General features: G+C 38.8%; 1 protein-coding gene across 2 annotated transcripts; it reads right to left on the bottom strand.

Moving 5' to 3' along the window:
* Positions 1-8,690: 8,690 nt before the first annotated feature.
* On the bottom strand, positions 8,691-26,802 carry slc7a9 (solute carrier family 7 member 9). Of its 2 annotated transcripts, none has more exons than XM_061963541.2 (13): positions 26,746-26,802; positions 26,490-26,564; positions 24,772-24,919; positions 16,416-16,658; positions 16,089-16,214; positions 15,923-16,022; positions 15,763-15,807; positions 14,947-15,070; positions 12,301-12,404; positions 12,101-12,197; positions 11,881-12,030; positions 10,866-11,040; positions 8,691-9,203 (listed from the first exon to the last, which is right to left on the bottom strand). In XM_061963541.2, exons 2-13 carry the CDS (start codon positions 26,556-26,558, stop codon positions 9,142-9,144), a joined length of 1,443 nt encoding a protein of 480 aa, XP_061819525.2. In that variant the 5' UTR covers positions 26,559-26,564; positions 26,746-26,802; the 3' UTR covers positions 8,691-9,141. The 2 variants fall into 2 exon arrangements, with proteins under 2 accessions (XP_061819525.2, XP_061819526.2); XM_061963542.2 differs by having other exon boundaries at positions 26,490-26,567; positions 26,746-26,785.
* Between the last annotated feature and the right edge of the window lie 157 nt (positions 26,803-26,959).

Below are 26,959 nucleotides of genomic sequence, written 5' to 3'. Positions count from 1 at the left end.
GGTTACATTAAAAACAGTAAACAAATACATAAAACATCACATTTACAACATTAAAACTTGCTCACATGACACATGTGCATACAGACAAGGTAGACTGCAGTCCTTTCACAGAAGCTTTAAACTCATTTAACGTAACAAGGGTTTGAAGTTTAATATTCGATTGTAGGTTATTCCAAGCCTTCGGTGCTGAAAACCTAAATGCTTTCTTGCCCAGTTCAGTTCTTACTTTGGGGACGACAAATTGCAGAACATTCATTGAACAGAGATTGTGACTTCCTTGTTTCTTTGATTGTGGAAAACATAAATAAAGAGTTGTAACAAATCGACGGCCTCGTCATTCCCCGCGCTCCTCGACCACGGTCCGGGAGCAGACAAGCAGGAAAGGTGTAACCTGATGTTTCTTGGTGCCTGGTGAGGCTGCATCTTTGAAAATCAGTTCACCCGGTCGTAAAGTTGTTCTTTTTCTTAGCCCGTTTACATGGCGTGCAAAACATCTTTCAATCTTCATAAGTGAGCCATTTGCTGAAAAGTGGCTCCTCAAGCCACTTTTCATTTAAGCTTAGCTTCTTGGGTTTATTGCTCGCCATGACGAAAACAATAACATGCGGGAGTCCTGATACCGGAAATGCAGTATTTGTGATCGATAATACTTTTGGCGAATCAAAATTTAAGAAATTGTACCGGAAAGTGCAATTACTCTGAAATCGACCAATAACTAATCATTATTAATTTGACCCGGCAAATATAAACAAAACAAAACAACGGCGGAAAGTGATAATCGATTAGAAAATTTAAAAAACAAGCAAACCGGGCGGTAAAAAAAATTAAAATCTGCGTCCAGGGGACTTTCGGAAATATGCGTCCTTTCTGATTTCAATGTGTAAAAAGACACAAAAAGTGCGTTAACGCCAACACTGTAAACATAAATAAAAGGAGCCAAAGGGAGCCCCTTTATTTCGCCCATAAAATCCAATAAATAACCATTAAAAAACTGCCAATAATACTAATTTACATTTCGTGACTTGAATATCAAACAAGTATTAGCAATATTGTTATTATAAGCGCTAACGCAGACAAACAATTTATAGTGGCGCCGTGATCACTACACCATGCATCCCTATGTTTACATCATCGCGTGGCCTGCTGCTTTCTTACTCCCTGTAAGTTATCATAAATCATGCATCTCACCTGAACAGAAAAAGTCTGAGTAGGTATTGGGACAAGTTGGTACACTTCGACAGGCAAAAGACGCTTGGACGCATGAATATTGACATAGCGGCAGTTTTATCAAAACATGGGAACATGAAAAGAGGAGCAGAGAGGGCTTGTCTGGATCAAAATGATGTATTCACTACATCCTATAGAATCAGAATCAGCTTTATTGTCATTACGCAAGGTAACGAGATTGAGGCCATTCCATACAGTGCGATGTGTGCATGCTAGAAAAACAATGAGCAAATATATACAAATATAAAAAATGTAGAAGTGCAATGAATATGGTGTGAAATGAATATATACATGAAAAAAAACGAAAAAAAAAACAGGGTGGTTGGTGGAATGGGTTATTGCACCGAAGAGAAGGCAGTTATGAGGGACAATGGGGCAGTCCGTTCAGGATGGTTATGGCCCTGGGGAAGAAGCTCTTCTTTAGCCTGTTTGTTTTGGTTTTAATGCACCTGTAGCGCTTCCCAGAGGGCAGCAGGTGGAACAGGTCAGAGCCAGGGTGGGTGCTGTCCTTGATGATGGCACTGGCTCTGTTGAGGCAGCGGGAGGTGTAGATGTCCGTCAGAGAGGGGAGAGGGCGGCCAATGATCTTCTGAGCCGTCTTGACCACTCTTTGCAGCCTCTCCCTGTCTGCTGCAGTGCAGCTGCCGTACCATACCGTAATACAGTAGGTCAGCAGGCTCTCGATGGACGAGCGGTAGAAGGTCAGCAGCAGGTCAGGCTTCAAGTTGTACTTCCCGAGGACTCTAAGGAAGTGTAGCCGCTGCTGAGCCTTCTTGATGATTGATGTGGTGTTGACTGTCCAGGAGAAGTCATTAGAGATGTGGACTCCAAGGTACCTGAAGGTGTGGACCCTCTCTACACGCTCGCCGTTGATGTAGAGGGGGGCAGGGTCGGTGCTGCTCCTCCTGAAGTCGACGATGATCTCTCTGGTCTTGCTGGTGTTGAGAGCGAGGTTGTTCTCCGAAGACCAGGCCGTCAGCTTCAGGACCTCCTCTCTGTAGGCAGCCTCGTCACCCCTGGAGATGAGCCCGACCACTGTGGTATCGTCGGCGAACTTGACGGTAAGGTTGTCACTGTGGGCCGGACTGCAGTCATGGGTGTAAAGGCAGTAGAGGAGGGGGCTCAGCACACAGCCCTGTGGGGAGCCGATGCTATAGGGCCCTGTTCTCCCATTTGCGCATAAGTGTTTTTTTTTTACGTGCTTGAAGTTACTTACGTTTTTCTTATTCGTAGTCTCTCATCCAGACTGCAGACCCGGCCACCTCGCATAAATTAGACAAAAGCTTTTGAGTTTGGAATGAAGGCTGATTCATTACTAATGAGGCTGACTTTTTTTTCTTGGTTATGTGAAAACTGTGAATGCCATTGAAATCCTTTAAAAAGATTTGAAAGAGGCAGATAATGCTTCGCGGGCAAAAAAAATTCACTCAATGGGAGAATAGTTGCCTTTAATTAACAAGCTTTCCCTATGTTACGCTTATCCAAGTATTTTCTATTGCCACTCTCGAAGTGAATGTCGGTAGAATTGTCCAAAAGAAAATAAAAAGAATGTGTTGTTTATTGTGCCAAAAATGTCTTGGAAACTATCCATGACTAGAATACGTCATCATAGACATTAGATTGGTTTTAGCTTGTTTAATTTAAAAAGGTTAAGAACGTCAAATAATTGTTCTGTATAAAGCCCTGAGTGAAAACAAGGCTTGGACCTAATAGATCTTGTGTTTTTTTTTCTCATGCATTAAATATCTATACTTGGCATACCTCCTGCAGCATGTACCCCACAGAAAATGTTAATTTCTTCCAAACCTGGATCCAAGGGTGATGAAACAGAATGTAACTGCGTATTTTCACATACAATGTAACAAAAAGCATCAACTTAATCACAATATTTTGTTACATTAAGGCTACAAATCTGAAGCGGTCCGTCTTTAAACCACATCCCTGACAGAAAACCCCTCAACACCGTCAACATTTGCAAAGTCTTTATGCGAGCTTTGTGTAGGACTGTTCACAGCCAAACGGAACCGCTTCAGGCTTTTCTTTGACAGTTGCGCACTAATTTGGCAGAATCATCCAGACCTGCCAACGCAGATTTACAATACTAACCGTTTAGAAACAGGCTTATCATACACAACAATAGAGGACATTCAAACTTCAAAATGCTTACCTCTGTTGTGGCTCCTAGACTTTGGAAACATTTTAACAATGATACTTTTTTTTTTTTGCAAATATATTTTATTTTATTTTACAGCTAAAATCACATTAGACAATCATACACGCAGACCCTTCATACATACACACATCCACTCATCCACACTCACATGTCCGCTTGAGGAGAGAGGTGCACTTGGGCTTTAACAACTCAAGGTTTACAGTATTGACCAGGGGTGCTCATTACGTCGATCGCGAGATACCGGTCGATCGCGGAGGTTGTGTCAGTCGATCACCAGCCAGGCATTAAAAAGATAGTCCTAAAAAAGAGCGATCATAAATCTTCACTATGACGTCACTTTTGTCACTTGATTGACATTCACGGCACCCGAGGGTCTTCTGAGATGACGCTGGCTGCTGCCAGCTCATTAAAATTACCGACTGGAAGGCGAGAAACACTTTATTTCAACAGACTCTGGCGCCGTACCTGTCGTCAAAACTCCAAAGACCGACTGCACAGTTGCACAGTTGCACAGTTGCGCTAACAAAATAAGAGTCTCAGAAAGCTGGCGTGCACAAGCTAGCAAGCTACGGAGTTTGCCGACAATGTATTTCTTGTAAAGTGTATACAAAGGAGTACGGAAGCTGGACAAATAAAATGCCCAAAACCAACCACTTTCATGTGGTATTGGACAGAAAGGAGGACTTTTTTTCTCCTCCATTCGAAAATGCGGACGTTATCATCACCACTGTCTGATTCCAATCAATGCAAGTCATCAGAATCAGGTAATACACCAACTTATATTCTTGTCTTCATGAAAGAAAGGCATCTGTATGTTAAACATGCTTGTATTATCTTTAAACACCTTTAACTTAACAATATTAACTATATGTGTTAAACATGCTTGCATTATCTTTAAACACCTTTAACTTGTTAACAATATTAACTATATGTATTAAACATACTTGTATTATCATTAAACACCTTTAATTTATTAGCAATATTAACTATATGTATTAAACATTCTTGTATTATCATTAAACACCTTTAATTTATTAACAATATTAACTATATGTGTTAAACATGCTTGCATTATCATTAAACACCTTTAACTTGTTAACAATATTAACTATGTGTTAAACATGCTTGCATTATCATTAAACACCTTTAACTTGTTAACAAAAACATATATTTCATAAATAAGTAAATATAAATTATATATATGAATGAGGTAGATCCCCACGACTTGATCAATTGAAAAGTAGCTCGCCGCAGAAAAAGTGTGAGCACCCCTGGTATAGACATTATTAGAAAAAGTACCCAGATATTGTATATATTCATCCATCCTGCACAGGCTCAGGATCAGCAGATGATCCAGACCATAGCAAGATGGATGAATGTTCCTTGGCATCAAGGATCCTCAGGAAGTGATCACTAGATCACCTCCCGGGGACCTCTCCACCGTTCACACTTAAAAAAGAAGAAGAAAGTCACATTTTCGTGGCTTGATCAGATGCAAAAAAAATTGTAAATAATTTTTTATTTTATTTTTATTTTTTTTTTAAAGTCAACCGTGACAAAACCATATCAAAAGTGAAACAAAAAAGCAACAGTAGTGTGGGAACAATACAAAAAATAATAACAATAATAAAAAAGGAATAAAACTACAAAAAAGATAAGACACTTTTTTTTTTTTTCTTCCTTCCCCTTCTGTCCTTTCTTTCCCCTTTCCTTTCTTCCCCTCCCTTTCGCGAGAAAAAAAATGTATAAAAATGTCTATAAGTTATGATTCAATATATGTCAGTAAAGGCTTCCAGGTTAGTTCCCATTCACTCATATTTGTAGAGTTTATGATTCGTATTTTTTCAGGAGTCATTACGTTCACAAGTTCATTCAACCAGTTCCTGAAGTTCGATGCAGATGGGATTTTCCACTCATTGAGAATGAGTCTTCTGGCCAAAACCGTCCCGAGAAGCAAAAAAGCTGTAATATATTTTGGGAGTTTTTGTGTTTCTGAAAACCACCCAAACAAAATGTTATCCCTGTCAGGGACACGTTTTCTTACATATACAGTATATATACCCCCAAGTCAGCATCAAGGGTTGGAATTGGGGGTTAAATCACCAAAATGATTCCCGGGCGCGGCCACCACTGCTGCTCACTGCTCCCCTCCCAGGGGGTGATCAAGGGTGATGGGTCAAATACAGAGGATAATTTCACCACACCTAATGTGTGTGTGACAATCATTGGTACTTTAACTTTAATTTTAAAAGAAGAGGATGCTGGACCAAAATAATTGAATATTTGGACATTCCCAAAACGAATGAGACAGTGATCCAGTGATTCTTCAGCAGATTTACATGTATCACAAAGTGGAGATCAGGATCAAATTTGTGTGATGAGACTTTGGAGTAATAAAAACGATAAATCTCTTTAAAGTGCATGAGCCTATGTCTGCTGTTAATTAAGCAATTGTGAATTTGAGAGAGTGTCCGTTCCCATTGCTGTTTCAGTATTGTTGTTCTTAGTTCCTGTCCCCATGCTCTTTTAACACCGTCTTCTGATGTCATGGGCATAATGAAGCAGCTGGCAAATTTGGCGATGAGCTTTTTACTTGTAGGGCATACATTTAGTAATTCTAAGAGAGGGTGTTTTTCATTAACCAGCTGAGAATTTGAAATGTTTTCTTTAATACATTTTCTTACCTGCAAATAGCGGAACAAACTGGATTGGGACAAATTTAATTTGATTCGCAATTGCTCAAATGACGCAAGACTGTCCTCAAAATAAATGTCTTTTATGCATTTAATTCCATTTGAGTACCAGTTAAAAAATGTTGTCTGTTATCGATGGAATAAATGCATGATTGTGGCACACTGGTGAATACATAGTTACATTGGAGATATTCAATTGTTTTTTAATTCGAGAAATAATTTTGATAGAATTTCTTACTACTACACTATGGCTTGTTGATTTAATAGAAGAGACTGGTTTAGTAAAAAGTAGAGATAGCAATGATGTGTAAGATTTAACTAATGACTGCATTTCCAATTTCAGCGACAAGGGAGCAGAATTGAGTGATTCATTGTTTGGGAACCCCATCTTCCAATCGGTCAATGCTTTCAGATTTGATGCCCAGTAATACTTTTTGAACATTGGAAGGCCCAGTCCCCCTTCCTTTGTGGATCTGAATAAGTGCTTTTTGGATATGCTGCGTTTTTTTAATATCCCCACACAATATCTAGAACTTAAAATCTGCAGGAAAGAAAATTGGTAAGTTTTGAAAAAGATAGATACATTTTGGCAGGGTGATCATTTTGATAGCCTTCGCTCTACCTAACATAGAGAGGGGTAGGGTCTTCCAATACTCAATACACCCTTTCAGTTTCTCAAAGGCTTCAGTAAAGTTCAATTTTAGTAATGATTCATAATTTTTAGATATTTTTAATCCGAGATAGGATATATCATTTTCTGAAACTTTAACAGGGTTCTGTCTTTTTTAACATTATCTCCTAGGAACATAAGCTCGCTTTTGGACCAGTTTATTTTATAACCAGATATCAATGACGTGCGGTCACTGGAGGCAGGTGAGGCCCCGCCTCACCTGCCATCATGGAAAGAAAAAAAATGTAAAAAGAAAAAAAAATTATGAAATTGTTATATGTATCCAGTGATTATACTATAAAGTTATTTTCCATTTAACTTCACCAGTTTTAGATTATTTTTATTCAAAATCGCTGAATTTTCACATTTGCCGTTCAAATACTGAGAAGAGACGGTGCGGTGAACAGCAGCCAGTTGAGACACGTCACTGCGTTGTGCCTCACCATGGATTGCGGACTCGGCTAACTGCTGGCCTGCTGTGCAGTGAGACAGTATTGCTATATGAATTATATTATACATTTCCATAGTTTAGTTAGCTGAGGTATATAATATACAGTGTATTTTGTCAACAACTGTATGTGTGTAACGTATTTCTTGTGCTGAGCAATCATAAAATTGCTGCGAAGACGCACTGTGTGAGGCTCGCGTAATCCCGCCTCCTGGTGCCGGTTAGTGCACCCCCGCCGCATAGTGCACCCCCCGACGGGAGCGCCACACCAGCCAAAGCCCACACCCAAACCCTCCACGTGCAAGACCGAATCCACCCAAAAAAAGTCACTTAACAAGAAGCCAAAAAGTGCAAAAACAACAATGCTTGCGCCGGAGGAGCCGTGAACGACTGCAGGGACACAACATTAGGTACACCTGCAGACTGCAGCACGGATTTCATATTTCATTCATTCACAACTCCTCCAACACGAACACCACTGTTCCCGCACTTATAAGTAAAGGTAAGACCATAATAACGTTTTTTTTATTAAATGTGCTTTTTTGTGTGCTACAGTTTGTATGTGTAAAGTTAAAGTTAAGTTAAAGTACCAATGATTGTCACACACACACTAGGTGTGGTGAAATTTGTTCTCTGCATTTGACCCATCCCTTGTTCACCCCCTGGGAGGTGAGGGGAGCAGTGGGCAGCAGCGGCGCCGCGCCCGGGAATAATTTTTGGTGATTTAACCCCCAATTCCAACCCTTGATGCTGAGTGCCAAGCAGGGAAGAATGCTGGTATGAGCTTTTGAACATAACCCGTTAACTGCTGCCAATCAAATGGTGAATAAGATACTCTTTAGGGTTCATATGTTTGTAAATCTGACTGTGATGAAGTCAGTGCCTCACCAGTCATGAACCTCACCGCACGTCACTGCCATATATTCTACCAAAAGAGTCTACATATTGTAAAAGAAGTGGTAATGCAATTTCTGGCTCAGTAAGTGTGCAATTCAAAGCTATCCGATATTATATTATTGGTTATGACATATGATTTTGGTGCAAAATAAATTATTTTAACCCATTTTATAAAATGTTATCCAAACCCAAATAATTTGAGAACATGAGAAAAATAAGCCCACTCAATAGAATCAAAAGCTTTGTGAGCATCCAGAGTCAGGACGGCTGCCTTTTTGTTTCCTGTGCAGGCCGAGTACGAGTTCAATAACCTCCGTACATTACCGAAAGAAGATCTGTCCGGGATGAAACCGACCTGGTCCGGATGAATAATTTCTGTTATGTGGTTGCTTAACCTAGTTGCGAGTACCTTAGTTAGAATCTTGTGGTCTAGATTGAGCAGATAGATAGGCCTATAATTGGCTGGATCAATGGATTTTTTCCCTTTTTTGGTATTATACTCATATGGGCTTCATACAAGGAGCTTGGGAGTTTGTTGTTTAAGAAAGAGTTATTTAACATTCTAAGTAATATAGGGGACAGTATTTCACTAAAAGCGTGATAAAACTCTGCACCAAATCCATCTGGACCAGGGCTTTTGTTCACGGAGAAAATCTCAGTGCTTTTACCAGTTCTTCGATTGAAATAGTATTGTCTAAAGAATTCTGATGATTTGGACTCAGTTGAGGTCGGTTTAATGCAGTAATGATACTTACTTTTAACATACTACACAACACACTATTTAAATGCCATGTACAGTACACTTTACAGTAAAAATAGACTTTTGACAACACAAGGTTAATATAACAACATGTCTCTATTGAACAATGCTCTACTGACATCTAGTGGGGATTTCTTCAAACTGCATGTTCCAGACACATTTAATAAAACACATTCTTGCTAATAATCAAGGTGTATTGTTGATTAAGAATAAATGAAAATGTATCCTGGTACCGAAAGAGTCAAATTGAAGTCAGCCTGGTTCTTCCTTTTCTCACTCACATTTCTCCGGAGGAACCACTTCCATCAGGAGCTGGAGACGCATGGTGATGGGCCCTATAAGGTGCCAGAGCATCAACACATAAGGAGTCACCTCAGCATTAAACTAATGCAGTTATATTCCAATGTAATATTGGTAATGTGAACAACTATATAAAACGGATGGTTAGGCTGAGGTCTAACCCAGCTGACTTTGAGTGACTCTGTACTGGTCACCAGTCAATTACAGGGCAAATAGACAAATAACCTTTTACACACTCATTCAAACCTACGGAAAATTTACAATCTCTAATTAACATAAAAAATCTACACTCCCAAGTCCGAGTCTATGGTTAGCCCGGAAAAGGGTGAAGTGCCATTTCCAGGTTGGGGAGGAGATCAAGTACCTTGGAGTTTTGTTCACGAGTGGGGAAAGAGTTGATTGCGAGATCAACAGGCGGATCGGTGGGGCGTCTGCAGTGATGGGGACCCTGCATTGGTTCGTTGTGGTAAAGAAGGAGCTACATCCCTATCCTCACCTTTGATCATGAGCTTTGGGTTATGACCAAAAGGGCAAGATCACGAGTATAAGCGACTGAAATGAGTCTCCTCCGCCGGGTGGCGGGGCTCTTCCTTAGACATAGGGTGAGAAGCATTGTCATTCGGGAGGAGCTCGGAGTAAAGCTGCTGCTCCTCCACATTGACAGGAGCCAGGTGAGGTAGTTCAAGCATCTGGTTACGATGCTCCCCGATCGCCTCCCTGGGGAGGTTTTTAGGGCGCATCCGACCGGTACGAGACCCAGAGGAAGACCCAGCACACGGTGGACAGACTATGTCTCCCAGCTGGCCTGGGAATGCCTCGGGATCCCCGGGAAGAGCTGGACGAGGTGGCTGGGTGTCAGGCTTGTCCCTGACAGTTTGGCCATGTTTTAGTTTTTCTTCTGCGTTTGTCTTTGTTTTCTGTCAGCGCTCTTATTTTTGGAATTTCCTGATTATCTCCCTGAGTGCTTTTTCCGCTCAGCTGTGGCTGATTGGCACCGGGCCACACCTGGTGTCAATCAGCCAGCTGCTATTTAAACCGGCTTTGTCCTCCACTCTGCGCTGGATTATTGTCATTCCTACTTGTCGATGTCAGTGTAGCGGTAGCAGTAAGCTATATATTGTAGATGTTTGTAGCTTTCTGTCTTTTTGTTCCTCGTCTTCCAGTTTCTATTTTCCTGGCATCCTGTTTCCTGTTCCTAGTTCCTGGTTTGTGTTTTTTTTCTTTATTTTTTTGAACATTAATGTTTTCCCGCACAATGCCTGCCGCAATCTCTGCATCTTGGGGTTCGTCACCTACAAACTCTGACAGAATAATCCAGCGCAGAATGGAGGACAAAGCCGGTTTAAATAGCAGCTGGCTGATTGACACCAGGTGTGGCCCTGTGACAATCAGCCACAGCTGAGGGGAAAAAGCCCTCAGGGAGATAATCAGGAAATTTCAAAAATAAGAGCGCTGACAGAAAACAAAGACAAACACAGAAGAAAAACTAAAACATGGCCAAACTGTCAGGGACAAGCCTGACACTGGGGAGAAGGAAGTCGGGGCTTCTCTGCTTAGGCTGCTGCCCCCATGACCCGACTTGGGATACGCAGAAGAAAATGGATGGACTGATGGATAATTAATGTAACATGAATGTTCTTGGAATGTGGGAGAAAACCCACCCAAGCACAGAGAGAATGTGCAAACTCCTTACTTACTCATGAGTCTACGTGCCCACTTGACCTTCAGGTGAACAAAGGGGTAGTAAAGAAGGAGCCCACCAAGGATGAATAGAGTACAGTAGAGGTACTCCATGTCAGGGCTGTCAATGATGGGGGCCAGGACTAGGTAGCAGGACACCAAGACCATTAGGACTGCTATTATGATCGGAATCTGTAGACAAATATTGACAAGAATATATAGTAAAACTGTGATTTTTATTCGAAGGAAAAAGTCTGTAAAAGTCGAGTTGTCTTATATTCCCTGTCATAAAAGCTTTTCTTCCTGTCACTCACACACCACAGTGGCAAGATGGAGCCGCAGCACAGAGAAAAAAAGGGGGTAAAAAAAAAAAAAGGTCTCAAAAATGGCTAGCAAAATGGTCAAAAAACAGAGGAAGTAGTTGTGATGCTAATTTTAAAGATAATGCCGATCAATGAAGCACAGTCAACTGACAACGGAGTACCTATAGGAAATATTATATCCTGTTTTTTATTGCAATCTAAAAAATGTTGCCTTACTGTTTGTCTTAATATATATTTTTCCAAAAACAAATCTGGAAATTGGGTTGCTTTAAATTCGGATCGCCTTAAATTTAGGTCATTACAAAAAACTGTTGAGAAAAAAAACAGTTTTTTTACTTGTATTTAATTTATTATTTATTATTATTTAATTATTCAAAAAATCTTGAAAATAACTTTTCCAAAATCATATCTAGAAAAAGAGGGGGTCATCTTATATTCAGGGTTGTCTTACATCCGGGTCAATACAGTAGGATGTTCTTGCACAACAGCACCAACAGCCTTAAAGGAACACTGATCTTTTTTGGAACGTTGCCCATCATCCACAATCCAAATGAACAACAAAAACACACGTCTTTCCCTTTACTGTGCATTTTAAATAGTTTTTTTTTTTTTAAACTGTTATAGCACAAAGCTGCTAACTATGCAGATAATAATTAGGGATATTTATAAAATATTTCCAAAACAGTGCAGTTTCCCAAACACTCCTCACCTTGACTGGTCTTTTCAGCTCCTTCCTGGTGAAACGCATGACAATAAGAGTTGATATCGTCAGGCCGTTGAAGAACCACTGTGCAAAGCTGAAGAAGTTAATGAGGGTGTTGATGTCAGCTGGAATTATGTAAAAAATAGCCAATAAACCCTGAAAAAGAAACCATATTTATCTTTATAACAGGAAAACATTACCACTACTGCTAACGTGCAGCACTCACGTTAAAAATGATTGCTGGGGATGGAGTGAGACGCCTCAAACTGATGAAAGACAACACTTCTACCATGTGACCTTCTCTGCCACTTACATAGGCCAGTCTGAGAACCAAAAGATAACATCAGGGACATGTTTGGGACGCTTTCAGCCTTCCTATCAACATCACTAAAGCCCAATCTTTGTTCATTTCAGCACCCTCGTTACCTGCCAGCAGTGAAGCAGCTTCCGTTGGCCGAGCCGATTGTAGAGAAGACAACGAAAAGTGGAACAATCCAAGACATGGGGTAAAGAACTTTGTTTCCAAAAGTCTAAAGAATGCAAGCAAGAAACGTGGTAGATAGTGATACATATGAAATAAATCTTAGGGTCACACTCAGTTTTATTGGCCAAGTATGTTTAACACACAATAAATATGACTTGGTATTTAGCTGTAATAAACAATGTTATCACCTGTGATATATCATATCTGCATTAAAAAGTATTTTTTCCTTGTTGTATATGACATAGACAGAACTTATTTATGGAATATTAAATGTTTTTGTGCTGATTTGTGTGTTTTATAAGTTGTGGTGATGAGTGACCGTTTGAAGCTGGGAGGAAAAAATTACTTTTTTGGTCATCAGATGTTAATACTTGGGGATAATGACAAAACATTACAGAACATCATGGGCTTTGATATGAGGTATGACTCCATATGGTTGTCACTAGTAATATTTGATCATTGGCAATCTTATTAATGGCAACGTCAATGATCAAAAATCAACTAAGCAGTTATACTGTATGGCTATATGTGTCTAGTATGTCTACCAAGCTTGGAGGAAAATTAGAGTGTATGTATATGTGTGTATGTATACCTACATATATATATATATATGTATATGTGTATCTATATAAATATATTATATACATATATACGTCAGCACAAAAATAAGCGAGGAAAACTCTGACTGGTGTACTCGCTGGAAGATTTAATACGACAATACAGCCTGAAATAACTTTATTTAAAACTGTTGACAAGTTTTGTGCAAATAAATGACGTGTGTATGTGTGGGGAAAAAAATCAAAAGACTATTTCATCTCTACAGGCCTGTTTCATGAGGGGGTTCCCTCAATCATCAGGAGATTTTTTTTTTTTTAAATCTCCTGATGATTGAGGGAACCCCCTCATGAAACAGGCCTGTAGAGATGAAATAGTCTTGTGATTTTTTTTCCCACACATACATATATTGCGCTCTACTACGGTATCGAGCACTATTTTTTGGATAACCTTATTAAGACATATATATATATATATATATATATATATATATATATATATATATATATATATATATATATATACATACGTATGTGTATATGTGTATGTATATGTGTATATATATATATATATATACACATATATACATATACACGTATATATATATATATATATACATACGTATGTGTATATGTGTATGTATATGTGTATATATATATATATATATATATATATATATATACACATATATACATATACACGTATATATAAATATATATATATACACATATACATATATACATATATACATATATATATATATATATATATATATATATATATATATATATATATATATATATATATATATATATATATATATATATATATATATATATATATGTATGTATGTACCGGTATGTATATATATATATATATATATATATATATATATATATATATATATATATATATATGTATGTATGTATGTATGTATGTGTATATATATATGTATATGTATGTGTTTATACTGTATATGTGTGAATGTGTATATGTGTATATATACGTAATATACATATACGTATGTAAAACCTGGAAAAACGGTTCTGGATGACATTCTGATATTTAAATCGCATTTTTGTACAAATATTGGTGTATTTTTATAAGCAAATTTTAATGCTGCAAGCAAGTAATCACCTGTGATTAATCATAATTAATTCAAATTCCAAAATGTCATTAATCTAATTAAAAATAATCATTTGACAGCCCGAATACTATATATATATATATATATATATATATATATATATATATATATATATATATATATATATATATATATATATATATATATATATATATATATATATATATATATATACGTATGCATATGTGTATATATGTATGTATATTTATATATATGTATTAATATATATGTGTATATATACGTAATATACATGTACGTATATATACAATATCGATCTGTGCTCAGTAAGTTTGCATTCCGGCTTACGTAAGATAGATATCGATCCAACATCATTTTAAAAGGCAACAATTTTATTGATACTAGAGGGGTACTTAGATACTAGATACTAAGGGGACGATTGCTGACTTGGGGCTTTGCACTGTGGAGGGGCATTAGCTGCTAGCTCACTTGTGAAAATGCTACATTGTGTTGAGGACGCGGTCGTTCGCTTGTGGCAAATTTGTGGGACACAGCTAGAATGTGTCATCATCAACAAGCATTCTTGCAATATAACGACAGTATTAAAAGCTCTATCGTCGGCCAATTTTATATAATTTATAATAGTTTGACATCTGTATTGCGCAGCCCTTCTTGCAACATTGTTGTCCTTGTTGTATGTGACATGCGGCATATACCACATTAGACTAGTGCACAGGTACATTGTGTATGTTAAAAGTGGATCAAGTCCACGAAAGCTTCTTGGAGGCACACTCCATCAGATACAGGTGTGGAGAAACACATCTCATTAACATTAAAGTTGCAGACAAAAAAATGATTTTTAAAGTGTCATTCTATAACCAAGGCCAATACACTGGGCATTTACTGGGTAACAACCTTTGACTCTTACCACAGCTACGGCTGAAGACGACAGTAATTCATTGGTGGTCAAGACAGTGAAATAAGCAATGTTGACCATCACATAGCAGACGGCCACTAAAGGGATGCCAATGATGATGGCTAAAGGCAAGTTCCTGCAGCAAAAGGAAAATTAACAGTTGGAAAAGTTTCATTCTAATGGGCAATGGGAGATCTTCATTTACAGCTACAGCCTCTAGAGCAGTAGTCCCCAACCACCGGGCCGCGGCCCGGTACCGGTCCGTGGATCGATTGGTACCGGGCAGCACAAGAAATTTAAAAAAAATATATATATATATTTTTTTATTTTATTTTTTTTTTTTTTATTAAATCAACATAAAAAACACAAGATACACTTACAATTATTGCACCAACCCAAAAAAAACTCCCTCCCCTATTTACACTCATTCACACTCGTTCGCACAAAAGGGTTGTTTCTTTCTGTTATTAATATTTCTTCTACATTATATATCAATATAGATCAATACAGTCTGCAGGGATACAGTCCGTAAGCACACATGATTGTATTTTTTTATGAAAAAAATAAAAATAAAATACCATTCCCCCCATATCCACCCTCCACCCCCGGTCCGTGGGACAAATTTTCAAGCGTTGACCGGTCCGCAGTTACAAAAAGGTTGGGGACCACTGCTCTAGAGGGCACTAAACCCCAACAATAATAGATTGAGAGTTTAATTCATATTGCCTGTTTAACCTATCTTTTTTTAAGTGTAAATTACATCAAGCTATATTACTTAAGGGTCTAATTTTCAGTGTAAAGCAGGATATTTAAAAATATCCCCCCTACCTAAATGGGTTTTTCAGCTCCTCTGTGATGAAATTCAGTTGACTCCTGAGAATGTCGTGAATCGTAAACAGATAAGGCATCACACTTTCACAAGTCATTGATGTAATGTGTATTCATTGACACATTAGCAGAGTTTTTCTGATTGCAAACATATATTTACCACCCATCATAGGCCCAGAGTCCATTATAAAAGGCAAGTCCAATTGCCCCAACAGACACTGGCTTGTTGTCAAATGCGTTTGAGAAGTTCTCTGTATTTCCTGCATACAAATAAATAAACGTTATTGTTATGTAGAAAATGAGATCATTTTAAATGTTATTATTACCTTGTGCCAAGAGAACTATACCAGCTCCCACTATGATGACAATGATCAACAATTTGGCTGCCGTGAAGAAGTTTTGCACATAACTTGCTAGTTTGACACTCAAACAGTTAATGGTGACAATGAAAACTGAAAAAAAGAAACATGAAAGTTAATGTTTACACAAATACAGCATGCTGTATACATGCAGACAGACACGCTAAATGGATTGCGCTCTTTATTGATCCTTGACATAGTCCTTTATGTTTTGACATGCTCAAACCTCTGAAACCCAAGATTCTACATAGTGAATATAGATAACAGGTGTGAAGATATTGCATTAGGGGTTACCTATGGCTGCAGCAGACAGACACTTGGTGACAATGATAGGAGGGCTGCAGTCTGAATAGAAGGGAGCTGAGGCATACTCGCCAAAGCTCAGTGTGATGATAGCAAAGGCAGAGGGCTTCAACACCATCACTGTGGTCCAGGAGTAAAGGTATGCCACCGGGGAGCCTAAGGCCTCCATCAGATACGAATGCTCTCCTCCAGATTTAGGGATCATGGTGCCCAGCTCCGCATAGCACAGGGCTCCTGTTTAGCACAATACATCCAAGATAAAACATGATTCATGGAAATGTGCAGTTGTTTAAATATCAGGCTTTTTTCCTGTGGACAAATCAAAGTAAAGTTACTTATTTCATCCAAGACATGCATTTAATCCCTTCCAAACCACATGCCCTGTACACAAGCCCCCACTTCGGAAATCCAAATTTCGTCCCTGGGGTGGGGCATGGGTTTCATTTGCATCTAAAAGGACATCCTCCCCAAACTAACCGTTTATAGGCATACTCAGAAAGTAGGTTATACATATATGTATGTATATATCAGTGACGTGCGGTCACTGGAGGCCCCGCCTCACCTGCCATCATGGAAAGAAAAAAAATGTAAAAAGAAAAAAAAAAATTAAATTGTTATATGTATTCAGTGATTATACTATAAAGTTATTTTCCATTTAACTTCACCAGTTTTAGATTATTTTTATTCAAAATCGCTGAATTTTCACATTTGCCGTTCAAATACTGAGAAGAGACGGTGCGGTGATCAGCAGCCAGTTGAGGCACGTCACTCAGTTGTGCCTCAACATGGATTGCGGACTCGGCTAACTGCTGGCCTGCTGTGCAGTGAGACCGTATTGCTATATGAACTATATTATACATTTCCATAGTTTAGTTAGCTGAGGTATATAATGTACAGTGTATTTAGTCAACAACTGTATGTGTGTAAAGTATTTCTTGTGCTGAGCAATCATAAAACTGCTGCGAAGACGGACTGGCTGAGGCTCGCAGTAATCCCGCCTCCTGGTGCCGGTTAATGCACCCCCGCCGCAGAATGCACCCCCCTACGGGAGCGCCACACCAACCAAAGCCCACACCCAAACCCTTCACGTGCAAGACCGAATCCACCCCAAAAAAGTCACTTAACAAGAAGCCAAAAAGTGCAAAAACAACAATGCTTGCGCCGGAGGAGCCGTGAACGACTGCAGGGACACAGCATTAGGTACACCTGCAGACTGCAGCACGGATTTCATATTTCATTCATTCACAACTCCTCCAACACGAACACCACTGTTCCCGCACTCATAAGTAAAGGTAAGACCATAATAACGTTTTTTTTATTAAATGTGCTTTTTTGTGTGCTACAGTTTGTATGTGAAAAGTTAAAGTTTAGTTAAAGTACCAATGATTGTCACACACACTAGGTGTGGTGAAATTTGTCCTCTGCATTTGACCCATCCCTTGTTCACCCCCTAGGAGGTGAGGGGAGCAGTGGGCAGCAGCGGCGCCGCGCCCGGGAATAATTTTTGGTGATTTAACCCCCAATTCCAACCCTTGATGCTGAGTGCCAAGCAGGGAAGAATGCTGGTATGAGATTTTAAACATAACCCGTTAACTGCTGCCAATCAAATGGTGAATAAGATACCCTTTAGGGTTCATATGTTTGTAAATCTGACTGTGATGAAGTCAGTGCCTCACCAGTCATGAACCTCACCGCACGTCACTGCTATATATATATATATAGAGTCAACTTCCAGTGCGCTGTCCACACGCAATTTATGACGACCTGCACTCCATATTTCTTCTTCTACAGTTAAAACTGTAAACATCTTCACTTGCCACAGCTTGCCCTCCTGGCCCCACTGCACACTGCCTCCTATTGTTGCCCCTTCCAACATCAAGTCTATTATTTTTGTCAGATTGTTCCCCCCTCAAAACCATTCCACCTCTAAAAACATGCGCAACCATATCTTCAACCCATGGAAAATTATAGAACCACGAGAGTTGGAGGATTTTTATTCAGTCGTTTAATTTTATAGGGAAAACAGTCATGACACAAAACTGTTGTCACTTCAAAATAATTAATTCCGTCTTTTCATTAGTCAGCAGTTCAAAAAAGAATGTTCACAGTTTAGAGAGCTGTTGCACCAGGTGGATTGACATGAATCATGGCCTCAACACCAGATATGCCAATTGAAACAAAGTAGAGGATTATCAAACTTCTTCAAGAAGGTAAACCATCATGCAATGTTGCAAAAGATGCTGATTGTTCACAGTCAAAAACATGCAGGAAGATTGTAAAAGGCAAGAATACTGGTAGACTAAGGAAAACATGAAAGCGTCAAGACAGAAAATTTGGATGTGTCTTGACAACAGACAATGCACAGCCAAACAAGAAGAACAAATGGGCAAAAACTGGGGTCGCCGTCTGTGACTGAACTGTAAGAAACCGCCTGACGGAAAATGGATTGAAATGCAGAAGAGACAAACAAAATATGTCTTTCCACCTAAACATGATGTCATCTAGGATTCACCTAAACCAGGGGTCGGCAACCCGCGGCTCTAGAGCCGTATGCGGCTCTTTAGCGCCGCCCTAGTGGCTCTCTGGAGCTTTTTCAAAAATGTATGAAAAATGGAAAAAGTTGAGGGGAAATTTTTTTTGTTTTGTTTTTATTATGGTTTCTGTAGGAGGACAAACATGACACAAACCTCCCTAATTGTTATAAAGCACACTGTTTATATTAAACATGCTTCACTGATTCCAGTATTTGGCGAGCACCGTTTTGTCCTACTAATTTTGGCGGTCCTTGAACTCACCGTAGTTTGTTTACATGTATAACTTTCTCCGACTTTCTAGGACGTGTTTTATGCCACTTCTCTTTCTGTCTCATTTTGTCCACCAAACTTTTAATGTTGTGCATGAATGCACAAAGGTGAGTTTTGTTAATGTTTTTGACTTGTGTGGAGTGCTAATCAGACATATTTGGTCACTGCATGACTGCAAGCTAATCGATGCTAACATGCTATTTAGGCTAGCTATATGTACATATTGCATCATTATGCCTCATTTGTAGGTATATTTGAGGTCATTTAGTTTACTTTAAGTCATCTTAATTCAATTTATATCTCACGACACACTATCTGTATCATCTGTATGTAATATGGCTTTTAATTTTTTGCGACTCCAGACAGATTAGTTTTTGTATTTTTGGTCCAATATGGCTCTTTCAACATTTTGGGTTGCCGACCCCTGACCTAAACAGAAAAAAACAAGGTTATGATTGGCTAAGGAAAAGCTATCATGGACTACGGATGACTGGATGAAAGTCATATTTAGTGATGAATCTGCAAAACTGATAATGCTGGAACTTTTGCTTGCTGTCGTTCCAATGAGATTTATGAAGACAACTACCTGTTATTGATGATATGGGGCTGCATGTCAAGTAATGACACTGTGGAAATGGCTGCCATTAAAATGCACAAGTTTACATTGACATTTTGGACACTTTTCTTATTCCAACAATGGAAAGGATGTTTGGGGATGATGACACCATTTTTCAATATGATAATGTGTCTTGCCAGAGAGCAAAAACTGTGGAATTTTTCTTTGAAGAAAAATACATAAGGTCAATGTCATGGTCTGTAAAAAGTCTGGATGTCAATCCAACTGAAGATACGTGGTAGAAATTGAAGAAAATGGTCCATGACAAGGCTGCAACCTACAAAGCTGTTCTGACAAGAGCAATCAGTGAAAGTTAAAGCAAGATTGTCACTGGTTAAGTCCATGCCTCAGAGATGGCATGCTGCTTAAAAAGCCAGAGGTGTTGCAACAAACTACTAATGTGTTTTCATTTGTTTGCTTTTAATGATTTCATATTTTTTTCCTCAAAATTAAGTGATTGCATTTTTTTTTACTCCGTTCTAAAAAAAAATTACTGTTACTGACTACCACAATTAAGCCTCTTGACTTATTATTTTTTCCACAAAATTAAACAACAGATTGACCATCCTCCATGTCTGTTGATTCTAAATTTTCAGAGGTTGTATTAGTCCATGATAGCACAATAATTGTAGACACTCTGCTGTTGCATACTATATTTCAATCAATCAATCAATGTTTATTTATATAGCCCTAAATCACAAGTGTCTCAAAGGGCTGCACAAGCCACAACGACATCCTCGGTACAAAGCCCACATAAGGGCAAGGAAAAACTCACCCCAGTGGGACGTCGATGTGAATGACTATGAGAAACCTTGGAGAGGACCGCATATGTGGGTAACACCCCCCCCCCCCCTAGGGAGACCGAATGCAATGGATGTCGAGTGGGTCTAATAATGTAAGAGTACAGTCCATAGTGGATCCATAGTGGTTGTTAATTATCATGCAAAGGTAAAGAAAATTATGACTGACTTTTATTAGCTTTTGAAAATGATTTCAGATCAACTCTGACTTTCTGTTACCTCAGCACCATGTGTTCACTTTATGAGGAACACCATGACCCAGGAGTGAGAGAACAGGTCATCTAGAACCACTAAAAACTCTCCATTTGAGCAATTGATAAGCAGAGTATGGCATCAAAGTAGGATTTGAGTGAATGTGGATTTGAACTACTACTAGTATTTACTTTGACCAGCCCCAACATTATTTAGTCCTGCACAACACTGCGCTCCAATACAAAAGCTGCATCACAAATTACTTTCAACAAAGTTTCTTTCATCTTGCATATAATTTATTCTTGGTCGCTCACATTATGTGACAATTTCCGCGAGTAGTGTAGCAGTGTAGTAAACGAGACCTACTTTTTTTTTACAAGGGGTGAGAAAACCATACACAGGTAACACAAGCAAACATGTAAGGTTTTAGTGAGTTTACTCAGTTTCACATTACAATAGGTTCTCAAAGGTCAAATGCAATATGTGACTTGATAGAGTTTTGAAACAAAAAGCATTTTTTGTACACGCAATGTTTATGTGTACATATCCGATCCAGTTTGTCTATTGTTGTTCAATGCAGCTTGTGTGTACAGTCTTTTATGTTTGTCCGACTCCTTACATGTGACCTTGGATTAGGTTGTTATCATAATGGCATTCCTGTGCTTTGCTATTTTTTTTTTTTCATCATCAATGTTGTAACCTTGATGTCTTACTCGGACAAAGTTGAAAAGCAACCTCCACAATTAATGTGGGCTTTCTGTGTGTATACTTTCCTTCTGCTCTTTTGTAATGTCACTCCAAATGGGCAGGTGGAAAAGTGTGATGATAACCCTAGAACCATGGATCAGCATTTACTGTAAGGAAAAGTCTGGCGATACTCAGGAGTGGATTGAAAATTGAAGGAACCCACATTTGTGTGCAAAAAATTGTTACTCAGTCATCCATGGCAAAAGGCTCTGATATTCACTTTATTTTTAGGATTAGTCTTTGATTATTCCCATGTAACCACCTAATTAACATTATCTTGCTACTATTCAATGTTTTTTAACCATAAATTTACTGGTAGTAGCTAACGTTTAGTAAACCAGCAGTGTAACCTCGAACACATTTTTCAAATAATATTCACAAACCCAAAACATCACCAGTTTCATCACAGTTGGTGTTCCTAATATCAATAATTACAGTCTTTCTATAAACACAACTTAATTTTGCATGTTGAAAATACAATTGCATGTAATTAAGCTTATTAATTATTCCAGCATTGCCCATAAAACACCATTAGATGACAGTATCAGTCTGCAAACACATTCTTGTTCTCCATCCATTATGTGTCTGTCAGTCGTTTTCAAAGGTTGAGTTTTCTTATATAATAAACTACTGTAATCTACGACAATAACTACAAACCCCGTTTCCATATGAGTTGGGAAATTGTGTTAGATGTAAATATAAACGGAATACAATGATTTGCAAATCATTTTCAACCCATATTCAAATGAATATGCTACAAAGACAACATATTTGATGTTCAAACTGATAAACATTTTTTTTTTTGCAAATAATCATTAACTTTAGAATTTGATGCCAGCAACACGTGACAAAGAAGTTGGGAAAGGTGGCAATAAATACTGATAAAGTTTAGGAATGCTCATCAAACACTTATTTGGAACATCCCACAGGTGAACAGGCAAATTGGGAACAGGTGGGTGCCATGATTGGGTATAAAAGTAGATTCCATGAAATGCTCAGTCATTCACAAACAAGGATGGGGTGAGGGTTACCACTTGGTCAACAAATGCGTGAGCAAATTGTTGAACAGTTTAAGAAAAACCTTTCTCAACCAGCTATTGCAAGGAATTTAGGGATTTCACCATCTACGGTCCGTAATATCATCAAAGGGTTCAGAGAATCTGGAGAAATCACTGCAGGTAAGCAGCTAAGCCTGTGACCTTCGATCCCTCAGGCTGTACTGCATCAACAAGCGACATCAGTGTGTAAAGGATATCACCACATGGGCTCAGGAACACTTCAGAAACCCACTGTCAGTAACTACAGTTGGTTGCTACATCTGTAAGTGCAAGTTAAAACTCTCCTATGCAAGGCGAGAACCGTTTATCAACAACACCCAGAAACGCAGTCGGCTTTGCTGGGCCTAAACTCATCTAAGATGGACTGATACAAAGTGGAAAAGTGTTCTGTGGTCTGACGAGTCCACAATACAAATTGTTTTTGGAAACTGTGGACGCCATGTCCTCCGGACCAAAGAGGAAAAAAAACATCCGGATTGTTATAGGCGCAAAGTGGAAAAGCCAGCATCTGTGATGGTATGGGGGTGTATTAGTGCCCAAGACATGGGTAACTTACACATGTGTGAAGGCGCCATTAATGCTGAAAGGTACATACAGGTTTTGGAGCAACATATGTTGCCATCCAAGCAACGTTACCATGGACGCCCCTGCTTATTTCAGCAAGACAATGCCAAGCCACATGTTACATCAACGTGGCTTCATAGTAAAAGAGTGCGGGTACTAGACTGGCCTGCCTGTAGTCCAGACCTGTCCCATTGAAAATGTGTGGCGCATTATGAAGCCTAAAATACCACAACGGAGACCCCCGGACTGTTGAACAACTTAAGCTGTACATCAAGCAAGAATGGGAAAGAATTCCACCTGAGAAGCTTAAAAAATGTGTCTCCTCAGTTCCTAAACGTTTACTAAGTGTTGTTAAAAGGAAAGGCCATGTAATACAGTGGTGAACATGCCCTTTCCCAACTACTTTGGCATGTGTTGCAGCCATGAAATTCTAAGTTAATTATTATTTGCAAAAAAAAAATAAAGTTTATGAGTTTGAACATCAAATATCTTGTCTTTGTAGTACATTCAATTGAATATGGGTTGAAAAGGATTTGCAAACCATTGTATTCCGTTTATATTTACATCTAACACAATTTTCCAACTCATATGGAAACGGGGTTTGTACCACAGAGTATTTTTAGCTGATCTTAGTTTTATTTTGTTCTATTATATAATGGTAAGCTTCTCATAGAGTTCAAATGTGACTTTAAACATTGGACAGTTAAAGAGGGTTTTATGATTGTGACATTTCACCCTGTAACAAAATAATTATCTTTAAATAGTTCCTATAGGAAACTAGAACTGAATTAAAACTTGAACGTGACAACCAACCTCACAGAAGGGATTATGTTTACCTTTGAAGGTCCCACTATAGAGACTACAAAAGTACTCTGAGAGTGAGGCCCTATCTACCAATAAGAAAGAATCCATTTAAAAAATACTGAATTCAGACAGTATTATAGAGCGCCTCAAAAATCAAATCACTTCTTCCTTTCTCATATATGGCATTTCCTAAAAGTTTAATCAAAGTCGCCCATAACATTTTTGAGCTATGTTGTTACCTAACAGAACAACAATCTCCAGCGTATTGAAGGATGATTGAAATTACCGAGTTTGGTGTGTTTGTTTTGTTTGTGTGTTGCTTAAAAAATGCTGCAAGAGGTTTTATTCTGGGTCACCATCCGTGGGCACGTTTGTTCTATAGCGGAATTAAATAAACAGAGTGAACCCTTTGTCAGTCAACCACGCTCTTTGTCTCTGTGGGTGGAGGTGGTGCCAGGGCCGCTAGTGTACACACAAAGAGAAGTTAATGTAAAGTAACTTAGTATAAATGATCCAAATGACCCCCAAAATCGAATCACTTATTTCTTATCTCATTTCTGACATGTCCTGAAAGTTTGATCAAAATCCGCATATAACTTTTTGAGTTATGTTGCTTGCTAAGTAATTAACTAACCAACTAACAGATGCCAGTTAATTCCTAACCTCATGCCGCAGGTTATAATGATATTCTATAATAAAACATTATACAGCATAAGTGCTGTTTATCTTTGAAATATGAGGGTGTGTCTGTGTTTCACCCACCCATAATGGCTAACACTCCACAGGCAGCCCAGATGAGAAGGCAGGGGCCCACACCTCCAGAGTAGAGCAGCACCGCTTTGGGAGAGATGAAGATGCCTGAGCCGATCATGGTGCCCACAATCAAACAGACGGCGCTTAGCAGGCCCAACTGCAAGAGCAGAAGTGAAGACGGTTGAAAAGTCGGAGGTCACGGTCTGTTCATACCATGTTCCTTTTTCTGTACAGTATTACTGTAATTGTGCCAATGAATCCAATAATTATCTATTGGATTAGCCCAGTCCTTCTCAAATAGTGGGGCGGGCCCCCCTGGGGGGACGCGGGGGCAAGTAATCACAGCGCTTCACTTTTTTGACATTTTGTTATGTTACAGCATTATTCCAAAATGGCATTAATTCATTTTTGTCCATAGAATTCTACAGGCAATACTCCGTAATGTCAATGTAATTTTTTTTTTTTTTTTTTTTGGCGAATTAAAAAAAAAAAACCTGCATGTACATAATTATTCACAGCATTTGCTCAATACTTGATGCACTATTGGCAGCAATTACAACCTCAAGTCTTTTTGAATACAATGCCGAAAGCTTGGCACACCTATCTTTGGGCAATTTCACCCATTCCTCTTTGCCCATTCCTCTTTGCAGCACCTCTCAAGCTCCAATCAGATTGAATGGGAAGTGTTGGTTTTCATCCAGGATGTCTCTGTAAATTGCTGCATTCATCTTAGTCTAGTCAGGGAGGTGACCAAGAACCCGATGGTCACTCTGTCAGAGCTACAGCATTCCTCTGTGGAAAGAGGAGAACCTTCCAGAAGAACAACCATCTCTGCAGCAAACCACTAATCAGGCCTGTATGGTAGAGTGGCCAGACGGAAGCCATTTCTTCGTAAAAGGTTTGCCAAAATGCACCTGAAAGACTCTCAAACCATGAGAAACAAAATGATCTGGTCTGATGAGACAAAGATTAAACTCTTTGGCGTGAATGTCAGGCATCATGTTTGGAGGAAACCAGGCACCGTTCATCACCAGGCCAATACCATTCCTACATTGAAGCATGGTGGTGGCAGCATCATGCTGTGGGGATGGTTTTCAGCAGCAGGAACTGGGAGACTAGTCAGGATAGAGAGAAAGATGAATGCAGCAATGTACAGAGACATCCCTGATGAAAACCAACTATCCAACCTGATGGCGCTTGAGAGGTGCTACAAAGAGGAATGGGCGAAACTGCCCAATGATAGGTCTGCCAAGCTTGACGCTGTAACGGCTGCCAAAGGTGCATCAACAAATGTGTTTTTCTAGTTTATTTTATTCATTTTGCAAAAATTACAAAAACTAATTTCACATGGGGTATTGTCTGTAGAATTTTGAAGACAAAAATTAGTGTAATCCATTTTGTAGTAATGGTGTAACATAAAAAATGTGGAAGAAGTGAAGCGCTGTGAATACTTTCCGAATGCACTATATAATAAATACAATTACAGCATCTCACTGTTGTTTTGGCCATATTGTACTGATGTTTCAACAACCTAAATTTCCCTTTCTATGGATGTCATCACAAAAAAAAACATGGCTGGATGACGACTCATCCAGTTCACTTGTTGAGGTCTACCTTTTTTGTATATATATTATACAAAATATCTTTACATAAAAATCATTTTCATGTACCTTGACACCAATGTCCACCTAGAGCATGTTGTTGTACATTACAATAATGGCACTCACCTCCTTTTGAAGCACAGTGGCCTTCCCCTGCTGCTTGTCCATGTCGACGCACAACTCTTTTCCTTCCATTTTGGTCTGCTAAGTGTGTAGAGAACTGACATTATGCACACCTCAGGGTCACAACAAGTTATAGTTTAACTCTAAAAGATATAGATCATTGCAACAAAAAAAAGTATACTGCCTTGTAAAGTTTATAAGCAGAACCCGTGTTCTCATTTACTGTAACCTTAGATTGATGGAGATAGATAAGACTTACATTCACTCGAATAAGAGCAAGATTTCCTTGTGCAAGTAAAAACCAGTCGCTCCTTGCGGGAGGTTTTCTTGTTGTGAATGAAGGTGCCTGATAATCTTGAAGGGGAGGAACACTGCCAATAAAACAAAGTTGTTGTGTTTTATATGTATGTTCCCTATCTAGTTAGTGTTATATATATATATATATATATATATTTACAACTTTGTATATTTGT

The sequence above is a fragment of the Nerophis lumbriciformis genome, linkage group LG06 (genome assembly GCF_033978685.3).
Source record: "Nerophis lumbriciformis linkage group LG06, RoL_Nlum_v2.1, whole genome shotgun sequence".
NCBI classification, from domain to species: domain Eukaryota; kingdom Metazoa; phylum Chordata; class Actinopteri; order Syngnathiformes; family Syngnathidae; genus Nerophis; species Nerophis lumbriciformis.
This window is presented reverse-complemented; position numbering and strand designations above follow the sequence as displayed.